We start from the raw sequence: 16,614 nt of genomic DNA, 5'->3' as shown, positions 1-16,614 counted from the left end.
TCGCACAGGTAGAGTCAATGGTCTTTACACTCGTCGGTCTTCACACGCAGTGAGACTAGCTGCTTATATACACCCCTGAGCGCTTGCTGATAGAATTCAGCTTGAAATGCCTCAAGAGTTCCCACAATACAACAACAGAAACTGAGGCGAGGGGTGCAAAACCGACCGTGATCCACACACAAGCTCTTACAGTAACCAAGGAAACAGTGAGTAATCTTTCTAGCACTACACACAAACAACTGAAAACAAGTCTAAATGTACTTACACGCTGCTGGTCTCGTTGCTAAAGTGCTTCTCCTTATATGGTTGAACAAGCCATCCTACTTCCCTTACTTACATTGTCTATCCATCCATCTATTTATTCATTTTGTTTAGTAAATGTGTTATTTTTGAGGCTGACCTCAAAAAAATATAATAATTTTACTGCCAGAATTTTAGGTGCAGGCTAGGACTGTCTCTGCCATTGGCAGATAACGTTGTTTTTTTGGCTTCATAGGACATGGACCTTCAGCATGCAGTGGGACGGTTTGCTGCTGAGTGTGACATGGCAGGGAAATAAACAGCACCTCTGAGTCAGAAACCATGGTCCTTGACTGGTAAAAAGGTGGCCATCTCCAGTTTGGAGAGTCTTTACCCCAAATGGAGTATCTGCGTTTTTTTTGTTTGTTTTCATGAAAAATGGAATGTGAGATTAAAAGATGGATCAGTGCAGCGGCAGCAGTAATGCATTTGATGTGATTGTCTGTTGTGGTGAAGTAGCTGAGATGAAAGGCAATGTTCTAAATTTACCACTCAATCTAGGTTCCTACTCACATCTATGGTTATGACTGAAAGGACAAGATCTCAGTAACAACTGGACACATTTTGCAAAATGTTATGACCCGCTTGTTTGAGTTGCACCATACAAGTGAGATGAGACAACAAAATAGCTTGAATGCAAATTATTTATTATAAAATGTAACTCAGAACAATCAATCAAAGCAACCAACAAATGTCTAGGCATAATAATGAAGATAAAGAACTTAGGATATAATCACAACAACACTTTAACTACATAATATAAGTAATGCAAAACAAAACCATAGTTAAAGAGTCAATGAGATGGCAGGTCTTGACATGTGGACTCCTGAGTAGCCACAGCGTCCAGGGGTAGCTAGCACAACAACTTTTATATACCCATTGATGAGTAATGCAGGCATCCAATCAGGATTTACCACATATTCCAATCTGGAGTCTTGGGATTATCACATTGTATTAATATTGTAAAACTAAATACTTGTCGCTCTGCCTAAATCATCAAATATTCATCAAGTTTGTATTCTACTCAAAACAGTAACTTTAGTAAACTAGAAATAATTTTGAATCTAAAAGTAAAGAAACTTTACTAATAAATAGATGATTTGTTTCTCATTCAGGGAGTCAGACAAAGAACATCATCGAAAACAACACTAGCTACATGAATACACTGAAGAGTAGAGTACAGATGTATCCGCACCTGTACAATCACTTGCAAAAAGATTTTAAGCAGCAGAGATGCTGTTTGCCAGATGTTTATGAAACTGTTCTTCTCTCAGTTGCCATCATTGTGTTTACAGTAAACGCAAGGAGCGCAACACATTTCTACAAAATTTTCACAGAGGCACAACAAACACACAGACGCAGGGGAGAAAGACAGTGACTGTTTACATCAGGGGTCTCAAACTCGCGGCCCGCGGGCCATTTGCGGCCCTCAGTGCAATATTTTGTGGCCCGCGCCGACCGCAGTACACTGACAGAATCAACGGAGCGGGGAGAGAGAGCGCTCTCCGCTCCGCTAATTCTATCCGTACACAGCGGTCACTGGCATTCCCCGCCCGCCGTGTAAACAAAGGGGCAGGGATGCCGGTGACGTCACCACGCACCCCGCCCCTTTGTTAGACGCTGTGACGGGCGGGAAGTGTTTAGGAGGGAACTCGCGCCGGCCAGAACCAAGGTAAGCTGTTCCCGCCCCTGCCTGCCACTTAGCTACCTAGCTACAGCCTGCATATGTATTATAGGTAGATACAGACTGGTACAGACTGATGTGACTGGAGTGGGGTGGGGGTGTTTTTAAATGCCATGTTCAGAAGAACTGTTCATAATCTTCACTCAATGTTCTATTAATGTTCAGGACATTTCATGTTCAGAAGAAATAATTAAAACTGTTAATAATGACATTTGAGGACTTTTTTTGTGAAATCCCTTATGCGGCCCAGCCTCACCCAGACTTTGCCTCCTGCGGCCCCCAGGTAAATTGAGTTTGAGACCCCTGGTTTACATGGACATCAGTAACTGACTGTTTAATGACAGTGGAATGTTTGATACCGCACATTGTATAAGAGAAAAAAAACTGCATTTCTCGGTAACTGAGATGCACTCAGTAAGTCAGAAAGCCATGTGCGTGTGTAGACTATCCTGTCAAAAAACGCGTTTACATGTTTACACTCAGAGAGCAGCATTTACAGCAGATCCTTCAGTCCATAATATTGTAGTGATTTTAACGTACTGACTTTAAACAATTCCTCTTCTCCCACTTGTTTTGGCAACCCAACTAGTCGTCTCTCTGCCGTCTGAACACTGTTTGAGGTAAAACAGTCTTTAAAGCTATCATACATATTAATGAAGTTGCCCCGAATACACAATAGAGCGCACTGATTGGTTTGAACAAAGTCTTTTTCATGAATGAATGCAGTACACTCAGAGACGTCATGAAATACTCCCAGGTACAGACAGACAGTCTACATGCTGGAATACACGCAAGGAAGTGTATGGGTAGAAAAGTCCAGTGTGACCATGGCTTAAGTGCATGTGAATGGTTTCTTTCCAGTGTGGATCCTCATGTGTTGATTAAGGTATGATGAGCGGCTGAAACTCTTCCCACACTGAGTGCATGTGAATGGTTTCTCTCCAGTGTGGATCCTCATGTGGTGATTAAGGTGTGATGATTGGCTGAAACTCTTCCCACACTGAGTGCATGTGAATGGTTTCTCTCCAGTGTGGATCCTCATGTGTTGATTAAGGTATGATGAGCGGCTGAAACTCTTCCCACACTGAGTGCATGTAAATGGTTTCTCTCCAGAGTGGATTCTCGTGTGGTGTTTAAGGTGTGATGATTGGCTGAAACTCTTCCCACACTGAGTGCATTTGAATGGTTTCTCTCCAGTGTGGATCATCATGTGTAGAATAAAGTTTGATGATTTGCTGAAACTCTTCCCACACTGAAGGCATGTGAATGGTTTCACTCCAGTGTGGATCCTCATGTGTTGATTAAAAGATGATGAGCAGCTGAAACTCTTCCCACACTGAGTGCATGTGAATAGTTTATCTCCAGTGTGGATCCTCATGTGGTAATTAAAGTGTGATGATTGGCTGAAACTCTTCCCACACTGAGTGCATGTGAATGGTTTCTCTCCAGTGTGGATCCTCATGTGGTGATTAAGGTGTGATGATTGGCTGAAACTCTTCCCACACTGAGTGCATGTGAATGGTTTCTCTCCAGTGTGGATCCTCATGTGTTGATTAAGGTATGATGAGCGGCTGAAACTCTTCCCACACTGAGTGCATGTAAATGGTTTCTCTCCAGAGTGGATTCTCGTGTGGTGTTTAAGGTGTGATGATTGGCTGAAACTCTTCCCACACTGAGTGCATTTGAATGGTTTCTCTCCAGTGTGGATCATCATGTGTAGAATAAAGTTTGATGATTTGCTGAAACTCTTCCCACACTGAAGGCATGTGAATGGTTTCACTCCAGTGTGGATCCTCATGTGTTGATTAAAAGATGATGAGCAGCTGAAACTCTTCCCACACTGAGTGCATGTGAATAGTTTATCTCCAGTGTGGATCCTCATGTGGTAATTAAAGTGTGATGATTGGCTGAAACTCTTCCCACACTGAGTGCATGTGAATGGTTTCTCTCCAGTGTGGATCCTCATGTGTTGATTAAGGTATGATGAGCGGCTGAAACTCTTCCAACACTGAGTGCATGTAAATGGTTTCTCTCCAGAGTGGATTCTCGTGTGGTGTTTAAGGTGTGATGATTGGCTGAAACTCTTCCCACACTGAGTGCATTTAAAAGGTTTCTCTCCAGTGTGGATCATCATGTGTAGAATAAAGTTTGATGATTTGCTGAAACTCTTCCCACACTGAAGGCATGTGAATGGTTTCTCTCCAGTGTGGATCCTCATGTGTTGATTAAGGGATGATGAGCAGCTGAAACTCTTCCCACACTGAGTGCATGTGAATAGTTTCTCTCCAGTGTGGATCCTCATGTGGTAATTAAAGTGTGATGAGCTGCTGAAACTCTTCCCACACTGAGTGCATGTGTATGGTTTCTCTCCAGTGTGGATCCTCATGTGTAGATTACGGGACCACGATAAGCTGAAACTCTTCCCACACTGGGTGCATGTGAATGGTTTCTCTCCAGTGTGGATCCTCATGTGAATCTTAAGAATGTATTTTCTTCCAAAACTCTTTCCACACTGAGTGCAGGTGAAACGATTCTTGTCTCTCCTTTTTAAAATACCATCAGTCTGTAAAAAAGTTTTTTCCTCAATTTTGACATGATGTTCCTCCTGTTTACTCCCCTCGTTTTCTTCAGTTAGGTCTGAAATAAAAAAAAATAAAACATTAGTTTTCATTAAGTCTTTTCATTAAGTCTTAAAGGGCACCTAGGTTACCCCTTTTTTCAGATTTAATATAAGTCTTTTGCGTCTCTAGAATGTGTATATAAAGTTTCAGATCAAAATACCCATCAGATTTTTCATTATACCTTTTACAAGATGCTGTTTTTTACTGATTTCCAGCAGGGGGTGGTTTTGTCGTACTGCGCCTTTAAGCCGAGTTCTGCCCGCCCACTGTTTCTACATGCCTCCTCCCTCAGCTGCGTCAGACAACAGACAGACTTAAAGGAAGAAGGTCTCACGTTGTGTTTGTGAGATACTACAGTAAGAACTAACCTTTACTAATCAGTATTGTGAAGTTGCATTGATGAGTCACACACATACAATATCGTTACAAAGTTAACGCGCGCACACACACACACACACACAGATACACACGCAGGCAGGCAGGCAGACACACAGAGCGCGCTTAGCTTAGTTAAGGCTAACCTCAAGTACTGTGTGGATATCTGTTATGCTAATGTACAAAATAAACCTGATTTAACTTCCACAAACCGGGATTGAAGCGTCTTCTTTTATAATTGTTCTGACACGCGGCTGTGCTGATGAAGTAAAGCTGAAGTAAAACGCTGTAATTAATTACACACATATTCTGTTTTAAAACACTTTAAACATGTGAAACTTACTCTTAATCACATTTGATGATGCTTGCTGATCCTAGCGAACAGAACAGACCTTTTATTCCCGGTTGCTTTGCGTATGTCTGTCTGGTCTTGTTGACATATACACGCGACTACCGGAACATGTTAATGCGCGCAGCTGTCAATCAATTCGGTGGGCGGGGGGATCGCACACCTACGTAATGGTGCGATCGATTTGAAAACAGCTCTAATTGGCAGACCCTTTTTTTGTAGTTAAATTGAAAAAAAAGGACTGGTTGTGTTCATATCACCCCAGTATGACGGTCGATACACTATACCAACACACAGATCTGTCCAAACAGCTTGAAAAGTAGATTTTTTACCATAGGTGCCCTTTAAGTCATCCTTATTTATCTAGTGCTTTTGCAATGTAAATTGTGTTAAAGCCACTTAACATAGAAGTTAAAGTAAATTTAAACTGTCAGTCCAGTTTTCAGAGTTTCTTACATAATTGATCATAAAAGTCATTTTGGTCATATTGATCAGACAGATTTGAAAGCTGTAAATGGCCTATTTTTATTCCTATATATTCACAATTACAACAAAATGTTTTTCTAAAATGTGTAAAGCAGACAGGGAATACTTGTATATTCTGTGCCTGACTGGTAAACACACCAGAAAAAAAAGTTATTGCGTAACAGCTGAACAAACAGCTGAATTTTTGCCTTGCAGACATGAGACATGCCTGTCAGCATCTGCATAAAGCAGGGGTTCTCAACCTTTTGCAAGCTGGGCCCCCCCAAAGCCGGTTTATTGCAGCTAGGGCCCCAGTGACTCAGAGAGGGTACAAGGACCTTACATTTTTGAGGCTTGCTTAGCTTCTCGAAGAGAAATCAAACAAATGAGCTCTTTCTAAAGTCTATGAGCACAGCACACACAAATAAACTAAATTGACATACTGCAGTTATATTTCGAAATGTGTTTTTTTTTTATATTTATAACATTTGAATACAGTTCAGCAACATACATCACACAACCTGACGACAAAGGGAGCTGACAATTGAACATCACTAAATTTACCATCACCTCAAGATTAAACATTTTACACTGATTTCATACAGGGTTCATACAGACACAGTCTAATGAAAATCAAAGACTTTTAGGCACTTTTTCCAGCATCTACTTTTATTGTTGAAACTGACATGCAATGTATTGACCACCTGAAATGTATTCTCAGCAACCCATAAAAACATTGCATAGTAACTATTAGCAAATTATTGTTATAATTAAATAAATGAGGTAGCCTTCCCAGTATAAAATAACAGTAGCAGACCTAACTTTATAGCTACAGCTCGGCAGAGTCAGCACAGGTATAAAAACAGGTGGTTTTATTTCTGATGAGAATATTTATTGTTGTCAGACTTCACTCTCACATAAATACACCTAAATAAATCAATCAAAACTCATAGCTAATCAGGATAGCCTGTGCGTGTAGGGGGAGAGTCAGAGGAGGGGAAGGTCCGTAAAAATTTGCATAAAAAAGGGAGTGTCAGTTTTGGGCACGTGCTGATTTTCACAGAGGCAAAACAAACACACAGACGCAGAGGAGAAAGTCAGTGACTGTGTTTACATGGACATCAGTAATCAAATTATTTGCCAAATCATTAAATGGGGGATTTTAATTGCAGTTTGGCTCTTTCATTCAGGAATTTCATTCGTGCCTGGTGACAAACGAGATATTTGATTCGAGGAATTGCTGGAAGCGTGTATCTTTCATGCAATGTTTGTTGCAAAAAAAAAATCCTTCACATTTCTCTGTAACTTAGATGCACTTGGTAGGTAGTGTCAGAAAGCCATGTATGTTATTCCTGTCACAAAATGTGGGTGTAAGTTTAATTGTGGTGCTATAATGTTTACACTCGGAGAGCAGCATTATTTATCGTACGGTAAACTTTATTAACTTAGAAACCATTTGACTAAGGTCTGTCTTTAAACACTGAAAGAGTACTGCTGACGAACTAACATTGCCTCTGAATAAACAAACAAAAACCACTGGTCGCTCACTTAACACATACTGGAGCTCTGTCTTTTATTAAAGGAGACGAGCAGCAAATCTAGATTTCACCATTTTCAGATGAGAAAAGCTCTCGGGTAAAAAATGTTCCTTAGACACACGTTTCTGTCACGCGTCGCGTGCAGCATAATCCACACGTGAGTCCAGCTACGCTATCATAGAGGGAAAATAAAAACAAAACCTTCACTGCAGCAAATTATAAAACGCAACACTGACGACCCGAATCTCCAAATATTTCTTGTTCTCCCACTTGGCAACACAACGTGGCATCTCTCTGCCGTCTGAACACTGTACAGGTACAAACAGTCTTCAAAGATATCATGCACATTAATGAGGTTGCACTGCATACACAATAGAGCGCGTTGATTGGTTTCAACCAAGTCTTACTCATGAATGAATGCAGCACACTCAGAGACGTCATAAGGTACTCCCAGGTAGATGTTCAGTCTACATGCTGGAATACACGCTAAGATCTCATGGCCGTGAGGCAGCTTCAATAATTCATTTTAAACCGGAAGTACGAATTTGCTCAAAATAACGCAAAAACAACCAATTTTCACTTTTTGGTGAAATATGTGTGTCCTAATAGTGTTTTTAGCAGTGTGGGACACATATACGACTGTCAACAACTCAAAAAATGTGTTTTGGTGTTTTGTGACTCTTAATGTCAGAAGTAGAGTATGGTGGTATTGTTATTTTGGACCATTGTCCAGTCTCACTAAAACTATGTTTTCCAGGCAATGTTATCCCCCAATGTACATGACGGTTTAACTCAAGACTATTGGCAGATGACGATTTTGTAAAATTTATTGATGCTCAAATAGATTTCTACTTTGAGACAAACAAATCCCCAGAGATAAGTTAAAGTATCCTATGGGATACTCTGAAAGCATATAAGAGGACAGATTATTTCAGGTCAACGTAGTGCAAATAAAAGTATGCCAAAACGGCTTACAGAGATTATGAATAAAATACAATGGATCAGCTACACTCAACATCACCTTCTGAATAGCTCCATAAAAAAAGACTTCTTCTGCAAGTGGAATATGACTCCTTGACAAGTGAAAAGGCGTTATGAACGAGCTGGCAGGTTATTGTGTTACCAACTGAAATGATCCTCAGCAGTTGGTTTTATAGTTGCAGCTCTGAGGTAAACAAAATTGAAAGTAATGAGGGTTTTTTCTTTAATTATTTGGAATTAGCATCTGTGATTCACATCAGTTGGCATCAGAAGGAAAATAACACCTTCTGAAATTGAAAATGCAATCCAAAAAATGAACACCAGAAAATTGAAAACTTAATCTGGCCCTGGTGGCTTCCCAGCTGAGTTTTATAAGAAGTTTACTGTCACGCTTACACCCCTGTTGTGCAAGGTATTTGCTGAAGCTCTTGTCTCGGAATCACTCATCCTCTTTATGACATCGGCTGCTATAAAAGTACTTCTTAAAAGGTAAAATGATTTATTTAAATGTGAATCTTATCATCCGATCAACTTAATCTGCTGTGATTATAAGATCCTGGGGTGTTTCTAGAAAACCTAGTAAGAGCTTGTTTGTCAAGCCAAGGTGTGTCTGATTGGCGTCGGAACTAAACTTTGCAGGACACCGGACCTCCATGACTGAGTTTGGACATGCCTGCTCTAGGGGAACGAGACAGGGCTACCCTCTGTCCCCTCTGCTTTTTGACATTGCCCTTTAACCTCTTGCAATCGTAAAGAACTCAGATAGCTTGCAAAGAGTTTTCAGAGAGGGACAAGAACATAAGTTCCTGCTATATGCTGATGATCTTCTTTTTATGTCAAATCCAGATACATGTATTTCAAAAGCTCTTACAATAATTTCAGAACTGGCAAATGTTTCTGGATACATAGTCAATCTAGCCAAGTGTCTCCTTTTCCCTATCAATGATAGAGCACAGCAAATGTCCTTCCAATCCTTTCCATTTTCAGCAAGTCCTGATAAATTTGTATATCTGGGTGTGAGTGTGACACGCAAATATAAGGATTTGTTCAATAATCATTTTAAAACAACATTAGACAAAGCCAAACGAGACATGGCATGGTGGTCAATCCTTACTTTATCTTTGGATGGGAAGATCAATTCCATTAAAGTGGCAATACTACCAAAATTTCTGTTTCTATTTTTAGACTGTGCCTGTTTTTTTTTTTTTTTGTCAAGTCATTTTTCAAGAAGTTGATTAACATATTTTCTGGACTATAAGATTCTACTTTTTCCCTATGTTTTGACCATGAGGCTTATATAAAGAAGCTGCTATTTTGTGGATTTTTCTTCCACCGCTAGGGACGCTCTGATCGGAATTACTGGTAGAATAAAAAATAAGATAGACGAAAAATCAATGCAAAGAAAAATAGACTGCGCCATCGGGCTTGCTACCCAGGAAGGAAACTGCGTTGCTGTACGCAAGCTTAGCGTCAACGAATCTATGGTGAGGCGTTGGAGGCGGCAGCGGGAAGAGCTCATGCAATGCCAAAAGTCAAGAAAAGCTTTCAGAAGACATAAAAGCAGTTGGCCTGAGCTTGAAAATGTCCTGGAAGACTTGGTGAACACACAGAGAGCATATGGCCGAGGTGTTTTCACTGTACAGATCAGACTGAAAGCCAAAACAATCGGCTTCAAAATGAACATTGAAGGTTTCAAAGCTGGGCCGTCATGGTGTTTCAGATTTATGAGACGTAAAAACCTGTCCAATAGAGCACAGACCACTCTGTTAGCAACTCCCTCCTGACTATCAGGAAAAAGTCGAAAACTTCCATAAATTCGTTGAAACAAAGATAAAAGAGAACTCCCGGACCAGACAACATCAATAATATGGATGAAGTACCTTTGACGTTTGATCTGCCTCTGACCAGGACTGTTAACAAGACAGGTGCATCATCCGTGTTGTTGAAAACAACTGGCCATGAGAGAACGCACTTCACCTGCGTTCTGGCATGCACGGCATCCGGACAAAAAATTCCACCAATGGTGATTTTTAAGCACATAACTATGCCCAAAGAACAACTCCCGAAAGGTATAGTGGTCAAAGTTAACGCCAAAGGTTGAATGGTGGAAGGCCTAATGAAGGAATGGTTAACGAAGTGCTACGGTAAGCCGATTTTTTCACCGGAAAAAAACGCTGCTTGTTTTGGATAGCATGAGGGCCCACATCACAGATTCTGTGAAAGCAGCGATCAAGAAAACAATCTCCATTACAGCTGTGATTCCTGGAGGTACAACAACGTATTTGCAGCCACTTGACATCAGTGTGAATTGGGCATTTAAAAGGTGCACTCTGGGTTGAGTGGGAGACTTGGATGACAAGTGGTAAAAAGTCTTTCACAAAAACTGGCCGCATGCAAAAAGCATCCTTTTCTGATGTCTGTCAGTGGATCCAAACAGCGTGGAGTGCTGTCAAAGAATCCACCATTACCATTGGGATCTGAAAGGCTGGACTGCTACGCGAAGAGTGCGGTGCACTTTCAGAGCTAAATTTACTAGAGGATGAAAGCAACACAGAGATCGAGACTGATGGAGACAAATGTGACGAAGCGCTTCTGAGGCTGTTCAACTCCGACACTGAAGAAGATGAATTCATGGGTTTCAGCAAAGATGATTAAAGTGACTTGTGGTTTCAAACACAAGAGAAATAAAGGTGAATAAATACCGTTTTTTTATGTTCTGTTTTTATCAGCAAAGTTGCTGCCGTATTAAAAGGCAATGTTCCGAAAGAATCTGTTCAGGTACATACATACATGTACAGTTTCAGTACAAAATCGTTCTGTACATGCAGTAAATTTCAAATTTTTCAACATAGATATCTGCGGCTTATAGCCCGGTGCGGTTTGTATAACTTTTTTCTTTTTTTTTTAAATAGCGCGCATGTGGCTTATATACAGGTGCGCTCTATAGTCCAGAAAATATGGTAATTGTATTTTTACATTTCTCTAGGATAAGAAAATTCCTTGCATAAGAAAGGAACTCTTGGAAAAAAGAAGGAAGAGAGTGGATTGCCAATGCCAAATTTCTGCTCCAATTTTGTTAAATCCATTGTTCCCCCCCTCTCTTATAGATTCAGCGTTCCAATGATGGTCTAGGAAGGGAGTTAACTGTGATAAGAACCTGTTAAAAGATGCCATATTTATCTCATTTCAACAGTTAAGAACAGACATTGAGATTCCACACTCTAATTTTTTAGGTACCTTCAGGTCTTTGGTTTCGTTAAAAAAACTTCTCTCCTTCACTGAACCAACCAAAAGCATGCTGTATGAATTGGTAAACATGAACCCATATCAAAAAGGTGTAATGTCCATGTTATATGAAGTGATCCAAAGAACTGCCTCCACTTCCCTAAATCGTATAAAGCAAAAATGGGAAGACCAACTGGGACTAGAAATATCAGATACAGCCTGGCAATATGCCATAGAACTGGTACACTCATCTTCTGTATGTATTAGACATGGTCTTCTTCAGTTTAAGGTGCTTCATAGGCTTCACCTATCTAGGCGCAAGCTGGCAAAAATGTATTCAGGGTCAGATTCATCTTGTCCCAGATGTGGTTTAGAGCCAGCAGATCAAAGTCATATGTTCTGGGGATGGCCTATATTACATCATTTTTGACCAATATTTTTAGATAATTTTCATCTAAATGTAATAAAGATATGGATCCTAATCCTTTGATCTCAATTTTTGGTACAGTGCCAGAAGAAATGTACCTGTCAGCTAATCACGTCGAAATCATTGCCTTTTCTTATTTACTGACCAGACACCTGATTCTTCTCAGGTGGAAAAAGACGAACCTGCCATCCCACAATCATTGGATATTAGAAGTGTTATCACATCTTTAACTCGAGCACCTTAAGTACACCATCCGAGGCTCTACAAAAAAGGTTTTATGAGGTTTGGCAGCCTTTCCTATCCTACACTGAACGCTCAGGGGTTATTATATCCTAAGTGAGAGTTTATCCCTAATTTCCTGATTTGTTTTTACCTATTTTTATTTTTCTCTTTTTCCCTTTTTCTTTATGGGATATGAGTATGTCTGTAGGTATGTACCATGTTAATTTGTTCTTTAATTTGTTTGTTGTGGAAAAATCAAAGACTTTTGAAAAATCAATAAAAATATTTGAATAATAAGAATGTAAGCAGTACTAAATAGTTTTTTGAACAAGTAATAATCCCATTAATCTAGTTATAGTACATGTTCCTGTTGAAGATCTGTGAATTTAAACTATTTATTCATTAAAGAAGGACAAGCCATTCTCATACGTGACTTTGTTCTTTGAGTGACTGAAATGTAGGCAATAGCTATGTTTCCATCCAAAAATGCAAATTAAATTTATTTGCAAAACTGGAAGATCACAAAAAATATTCAAATAAATTAGCGTTTCCATCCAATGAATCAAAGAAAACAAAATCGTCACTTCCTGATTAACTAGCATGAAATATCAACAGTAAAAACAGAATTTACTGCAGTAGGAGAAGCTACATGAATCTTTTCTTTATTTAATAAAAGACTTTCACATCAGAGGATAATGCCGACACACAATGAACATGTGGTGGTGTTTGAAGCAATGAGATGTGGAGAACAGACGCTCTTGACTCGCTCCAGACACTCTGGAGGTCATTAATAATATAATAACATTAATACTTAAACAGTTGAGGTGTTTTAGAATGACCAAAACAGCATTTCTCATATTTCTTAAATGTCTGGGTAAACAGACACTTTTTCCTCTTTGAACACAAAACATTTTCTTTTGAGAAACTTTTTAAATAATTTGGAGCAGTAAACATGTATGGCTAAATCATACAAATAAATCCTTGACTTCTGCTGTCTTCTTTGGTTTCAAAAACACAGATTTCTTTACAGTTTGAAACAGCATCTTTGGATATCTTTTCTGCTGGAGATACTGTTGTCCTTAAAACAAAATGTAAAAAAAAAACAAAAAACTTACATATACAGATGAACGGTACAGCAGAAAATATTGGCGGTTTTAAAACCTTGACTTTTTTCAAACTGCGTTATACCTTGAAAACAGTTATTGTCCTACACCTCAGCAGCACAACACTGTTTTTAGGATCTAAAAATGTATTCTTTAAAAAAAAAGTCTCAAGCAAAAAGATTCCAATTTCAATGTCTGCTGGTACTTGAAGAATATGGTCAATATTCTGATGAACTTTACACTCAGATGTTTGCATATCATCAGCATGCTGTAATCCATTTCTTAAGCAACAAAAGTCATTTTAGACTAGTTTGTTGGCCAGTTGTAGTCAGTACAATGCTAAACGTTATTGTTCCACTATGATTTTATTGTTTTGTCTCACGTCGTCCCACAACAACAAAATATAGTTTAGAATACAATATTTTATAATAATTAATTAATTCAGTGTCCATTTCATTCAGCATATTTCAAATTAGGGGCATCCACATTTTCTGACATACTTTAAATCAGGGTTTCTACAGGTGTCACCAAGTTAAATTTAAGACTTAAGACATTTTTTAAGACCATTATGAATGAAATTTTAGATTAAGGAATTTTTCAAATGCCCCAGATGAAAAAGATTTTTATTTGTCCTATCAAAAAATATAATATAAAATATTTAATAATACAATAATAAATCAATAATAATAATAATAATAATAACAATAAAATATTTTACATATTTCTTAGCAAAAGATCTTAAATAGTGTGTAAAAACAAGAGAGCTCTACTTGGATCCACACTTTTTTTTCCAAAATAAACTTTCTTTAAAATAAAAAACAAATTCACAAATGTTTTACTAACTATACTAAACTATAATAAACTAAATCTATGCACGACAATCTGTCCAGGTCGATGTCCTCAGCAGAAAAAACATAGAGCACGTTTAAACAAATGAAGCACGAAAATAATTAAAGCATTATGATAAATAGAGTTAAAATGACCTTTTTGAATGAAAGGTTAAAGGTTTTATTGAGATGGATTGTTGGTGATTGTATGGGTTTCGGCCAGATTAGGTAGCAAAACATGAAAAAAGGAAAATGAAGACTTGTTTTAAAAAGATTTAAGACCTACAACACAATCTTTCAGTAAATTTAAGACTTTTTAAGGCCGAAACCTTTAGGTTTTTGAATTTAAGTCATTTTAAGACCCTGCGGCTATTAAATAGGAAATAGCCCTGATAATTAGTTATTATAATAATGATGATGTAATTGTAGATACTGTCTGTGAGAACTAGTAACAACTACTACAAACAAGTTTAAACCCATAAAGAAGTTGATGAAAAAAGGGAATTGTGATCAACGTGACATATGCAAATGGAAAGTACTAAGCCAACACCATCACTGTAAAAGCAGATGATCTCTTCTATGGGAATACTGTAGGTCAAATATCATCAGCTCAGTTAAACTTTTTTAATTTATTGTTTTTATTTGTTTTATATAGTGCCAGTGCTCAAGGACGCTTTACAAACAGTAGGAGAACAAGAAAATCAATAACCTTAAGAAGGTTGAGAAAATGGGAGACTAATAATACATAAAATAATGACAAAAGACACGAGAACAAGTAACAAATGAAACTCATTCCTTTTTTTCAATGAGTGCTTATGTGAATTTAGGAGAACTAGGCAGCACACTCAGGACTGCAAGATGGATTTAATTTAGTAGTATTATTAAAATATATCTGAATGAGGACCAAATGACTTAGTTGGTGTTTGAGAATGAAAACCAACCTGTTTGTTCCTGCAGATCTTCCTGTTTGACTGTGAATGTTTCTTCAATCTTCACATCTTCACTCTCCTCTTTATTAAACGCCATCTTTATAACAGTGTGGAGATCAGTCGCTTCAGCAGGAGTTTTTCTGTGTTTAGACACTTTATCCTGTTTAAAATGAACAACACAATAAAAAAATGTCCTGTTTAAAAAAAAAATAAAACAATGAACAGAAACAAAATAACTTCTCTTCAACACTTGCTTCAACAGTTTCCTTATATGAGAGTCATTAACAAACAGAAATCAGGTAAGTCTGAGCAAGAAACAATAGACACAAATGAGCCGATTAAGACTAGTACTCCATTTCTTATATATAGTGATGTATTCTTCGAATAGAATGTCATTATGCTATTTAATGAATTAAACCTTCACTAAAACACTTATTACATATTTTACTGTTGCTTTATTCAAACTTTAACAAATGTTGTTAATTATTGTCTTTGTTTTATTTATTTTATTGTCTGCTTACAGCAACGCTGTAGAACTTATTTTGCACAAGACAAGAATTTCCTCTTGGGAACAAATAAAGTTTATCCTATTTTATTCAAACAATAGACCTTACTGTGAGTAAAATAATACTTCTTTGTATAAACGGTTAAAATAATATTGTCAACAGCAGGTACATCTAGCATTAAACGAACAACCTGAAATTTTAATCAGTCGGTTTACATCTGTGTAAAAGCTTTAAAAACAAACCTTTCTCCAGTTGAATCACAGTGTGGGAGCGGCGCAGCATTATGACATCACACCACCATGCCACAATAAAAGTCTTTTTTTTCCCCCCATTTATTCTTTATCATGACTTATTGATACATTTCTCCCTCGTTTTCCACTTTATACTTTATCTGCTTTCTGTTTTGTACTTGTAAGACCATCATTTATGTTAATTGAATAAACCCATTTACCCCCACTAGATCTTTGCCTTCAGGTAGGTTGGTAAGAGGTTGCATTTTCTTTAAACGATTGCATTTCTTCATCCATAGCTTTAACCCACATTTACTTGCATTCACTGATGTTACCACCTCTTTGTATGTTTGAATGGGGAAACATCAAATTCTCCAAAATTGCCTGCCAGGTTCCAACCTATATATGTAATAGGTTGAAACTTATTTATGACCAAATAAACAAACAAAAAAACAAAACAGTTGTAAAGAAGCTTTTTAAAATGACTGAAGAACTTAATACAACGTTGAACAGTGCATCCACGCATGTTTAGATTTTACAATTTATAATGTTAGCATTCAGATATTATTTGAGTGTAAATTCAGAATGTGCAACTTACCTTTTCAGTCTTCAATGAAGAAGTGGGATGAGAAAAGGCATCAGTGGGTTTTTCTTTGTATGTTGTTGTTAGTAATAATCCCAATGTAGGAATCTACAATCGTAGTTTGTCCTCCAAAGTTGTTTTCTTATAGCAAAATAAGCCAATGAAGATTCTTTTAGGAACCCAGAATATATAGATGCAACCCTGCTGAGATACTGGATCTGGAATGTGATTGGATAAGACTCAATTGGC

At 37.9% G+C, this 16,614-nt stretch overlaps 5 protein-coding genes across 9 annotated transcripts in view; 3 read left to right on the top strand and 2 right to left on the bottom strand.

Annotated features, from left to right (window-relative positions):
* The window catches only part of LOC137489757 (protein NLRC3-like), a 407,221-nt gene that overhangs the window by 19,234 nt on the left and 371,373 nt on the right, over positions 1 to 16,614 (bottom strand). The gene's annotated exons all lie outside the window — the stretch shown is intronic.
* The window catches only part of LOC148682312 (uncharacterized), a 342,019-nt gene that overhangs the window by 32,971 nt on the left and 292,434 nt on the right, over positions 1 to 16,614 (top strand). The gene's annotated exons all lie outside the window — the stretch shown is intronic.
* LOC137487276 (uncharacterized protein K02A2.6-like) overlaps positions 1 to 16,614 on the top strand; it is a 252,759-nt gene that overhangs the window by 46,578 nt on the left and 189,567 nt on the right. The window lies entirely within an intron of this gene.
* Positions 1 to 16,614, top strand: part of LOC110439496 (uncharacterized) — a 484,284-nt gene that overhangs the window by 442,814 nt on the left and 24,856 nt on the right. The gene's annotated exons all lie outside the window — the stretch shown is intronic.
* Positions 931 to 16,527, bottom strand: LOC137491023 (uncharacterized). 5 transcript variants are annotated; one of them, XR_015942551.1, is made up of 5 exons: positions 16,381 to 16,527; positions 15,059 to 15,206; positions 3,261 to 4,621; positions 2,286 to 3,175; positions 931 to 1,678 (listed from the first exon to the last, which is right to left on the bottom strand). XR_015942551.1 is itself a non-coding variant. In XM_087249932.2 (4 exons), exons 3-4 carry the CDS (start codon positions 15,141 to 15,143, stop codon positions 2,817 to 2,819), a joined length of 1,890 nt encoding a protein of 629 aa, XP_087106058.1. In that variant the 5' UTR covers positions 15,144 to 15,206; positions 15,795 to 16,181; positions 16,381 to 16,527; the 3' UTR covers positions 931 to 2,816. The 5 variants fall into 5 exon arrangements, 4 of the variants coding, with proteins under 4 accessions (XP_087106058.1, XP_088506432.1, XP_088506431.1 ...); XM_087249932.2 differs by adding an exon at positions 15,795 to 16,181 and having other exon boundaries at positions 931 to 4,621; XM_088650306.1 differs by adding an exon at positions 4,787 to 4,897 and having other exon boundaries at positions 931 to 4,621.

The sequence above is a fragment of the Danio rerio genome, chromosome 4 (genome assembly GCF_052040795.2).
Source record: "Danio rerio strain M-AB ecotype USA chromosome 4, GRCz13ab, whole genome shotgun sequence".
Taxonomy (NCBI): domain Eukaryota; kingdom Metazoa; phylum Chordata; class Actinopteri; order Cypriniformes; family Danionidae; genus Danio; species Danio rerio.
The sequence above is the reverse complement of the archived record's forward strand: the minus strand, read 5'-3'. Positions and strand labels throughout refer to the sequence as shown.

Coding starts and splice junctions, on each gene's coding strand:
- LOC137491023 (XM_087249932.2), bottom strand. CDS start 15,143: ATGGCGTTTAATAAAGAGGAGAGTGAAGATGTGAAGATTGAAGAAACA. Junction 4,622..15,058: donor AGATCTGCAGGAACAAACAG/GTTGGTTTTCAT, acceptor TTTTTATTTCAG/ACCTAACTGAAGAAAACGAG.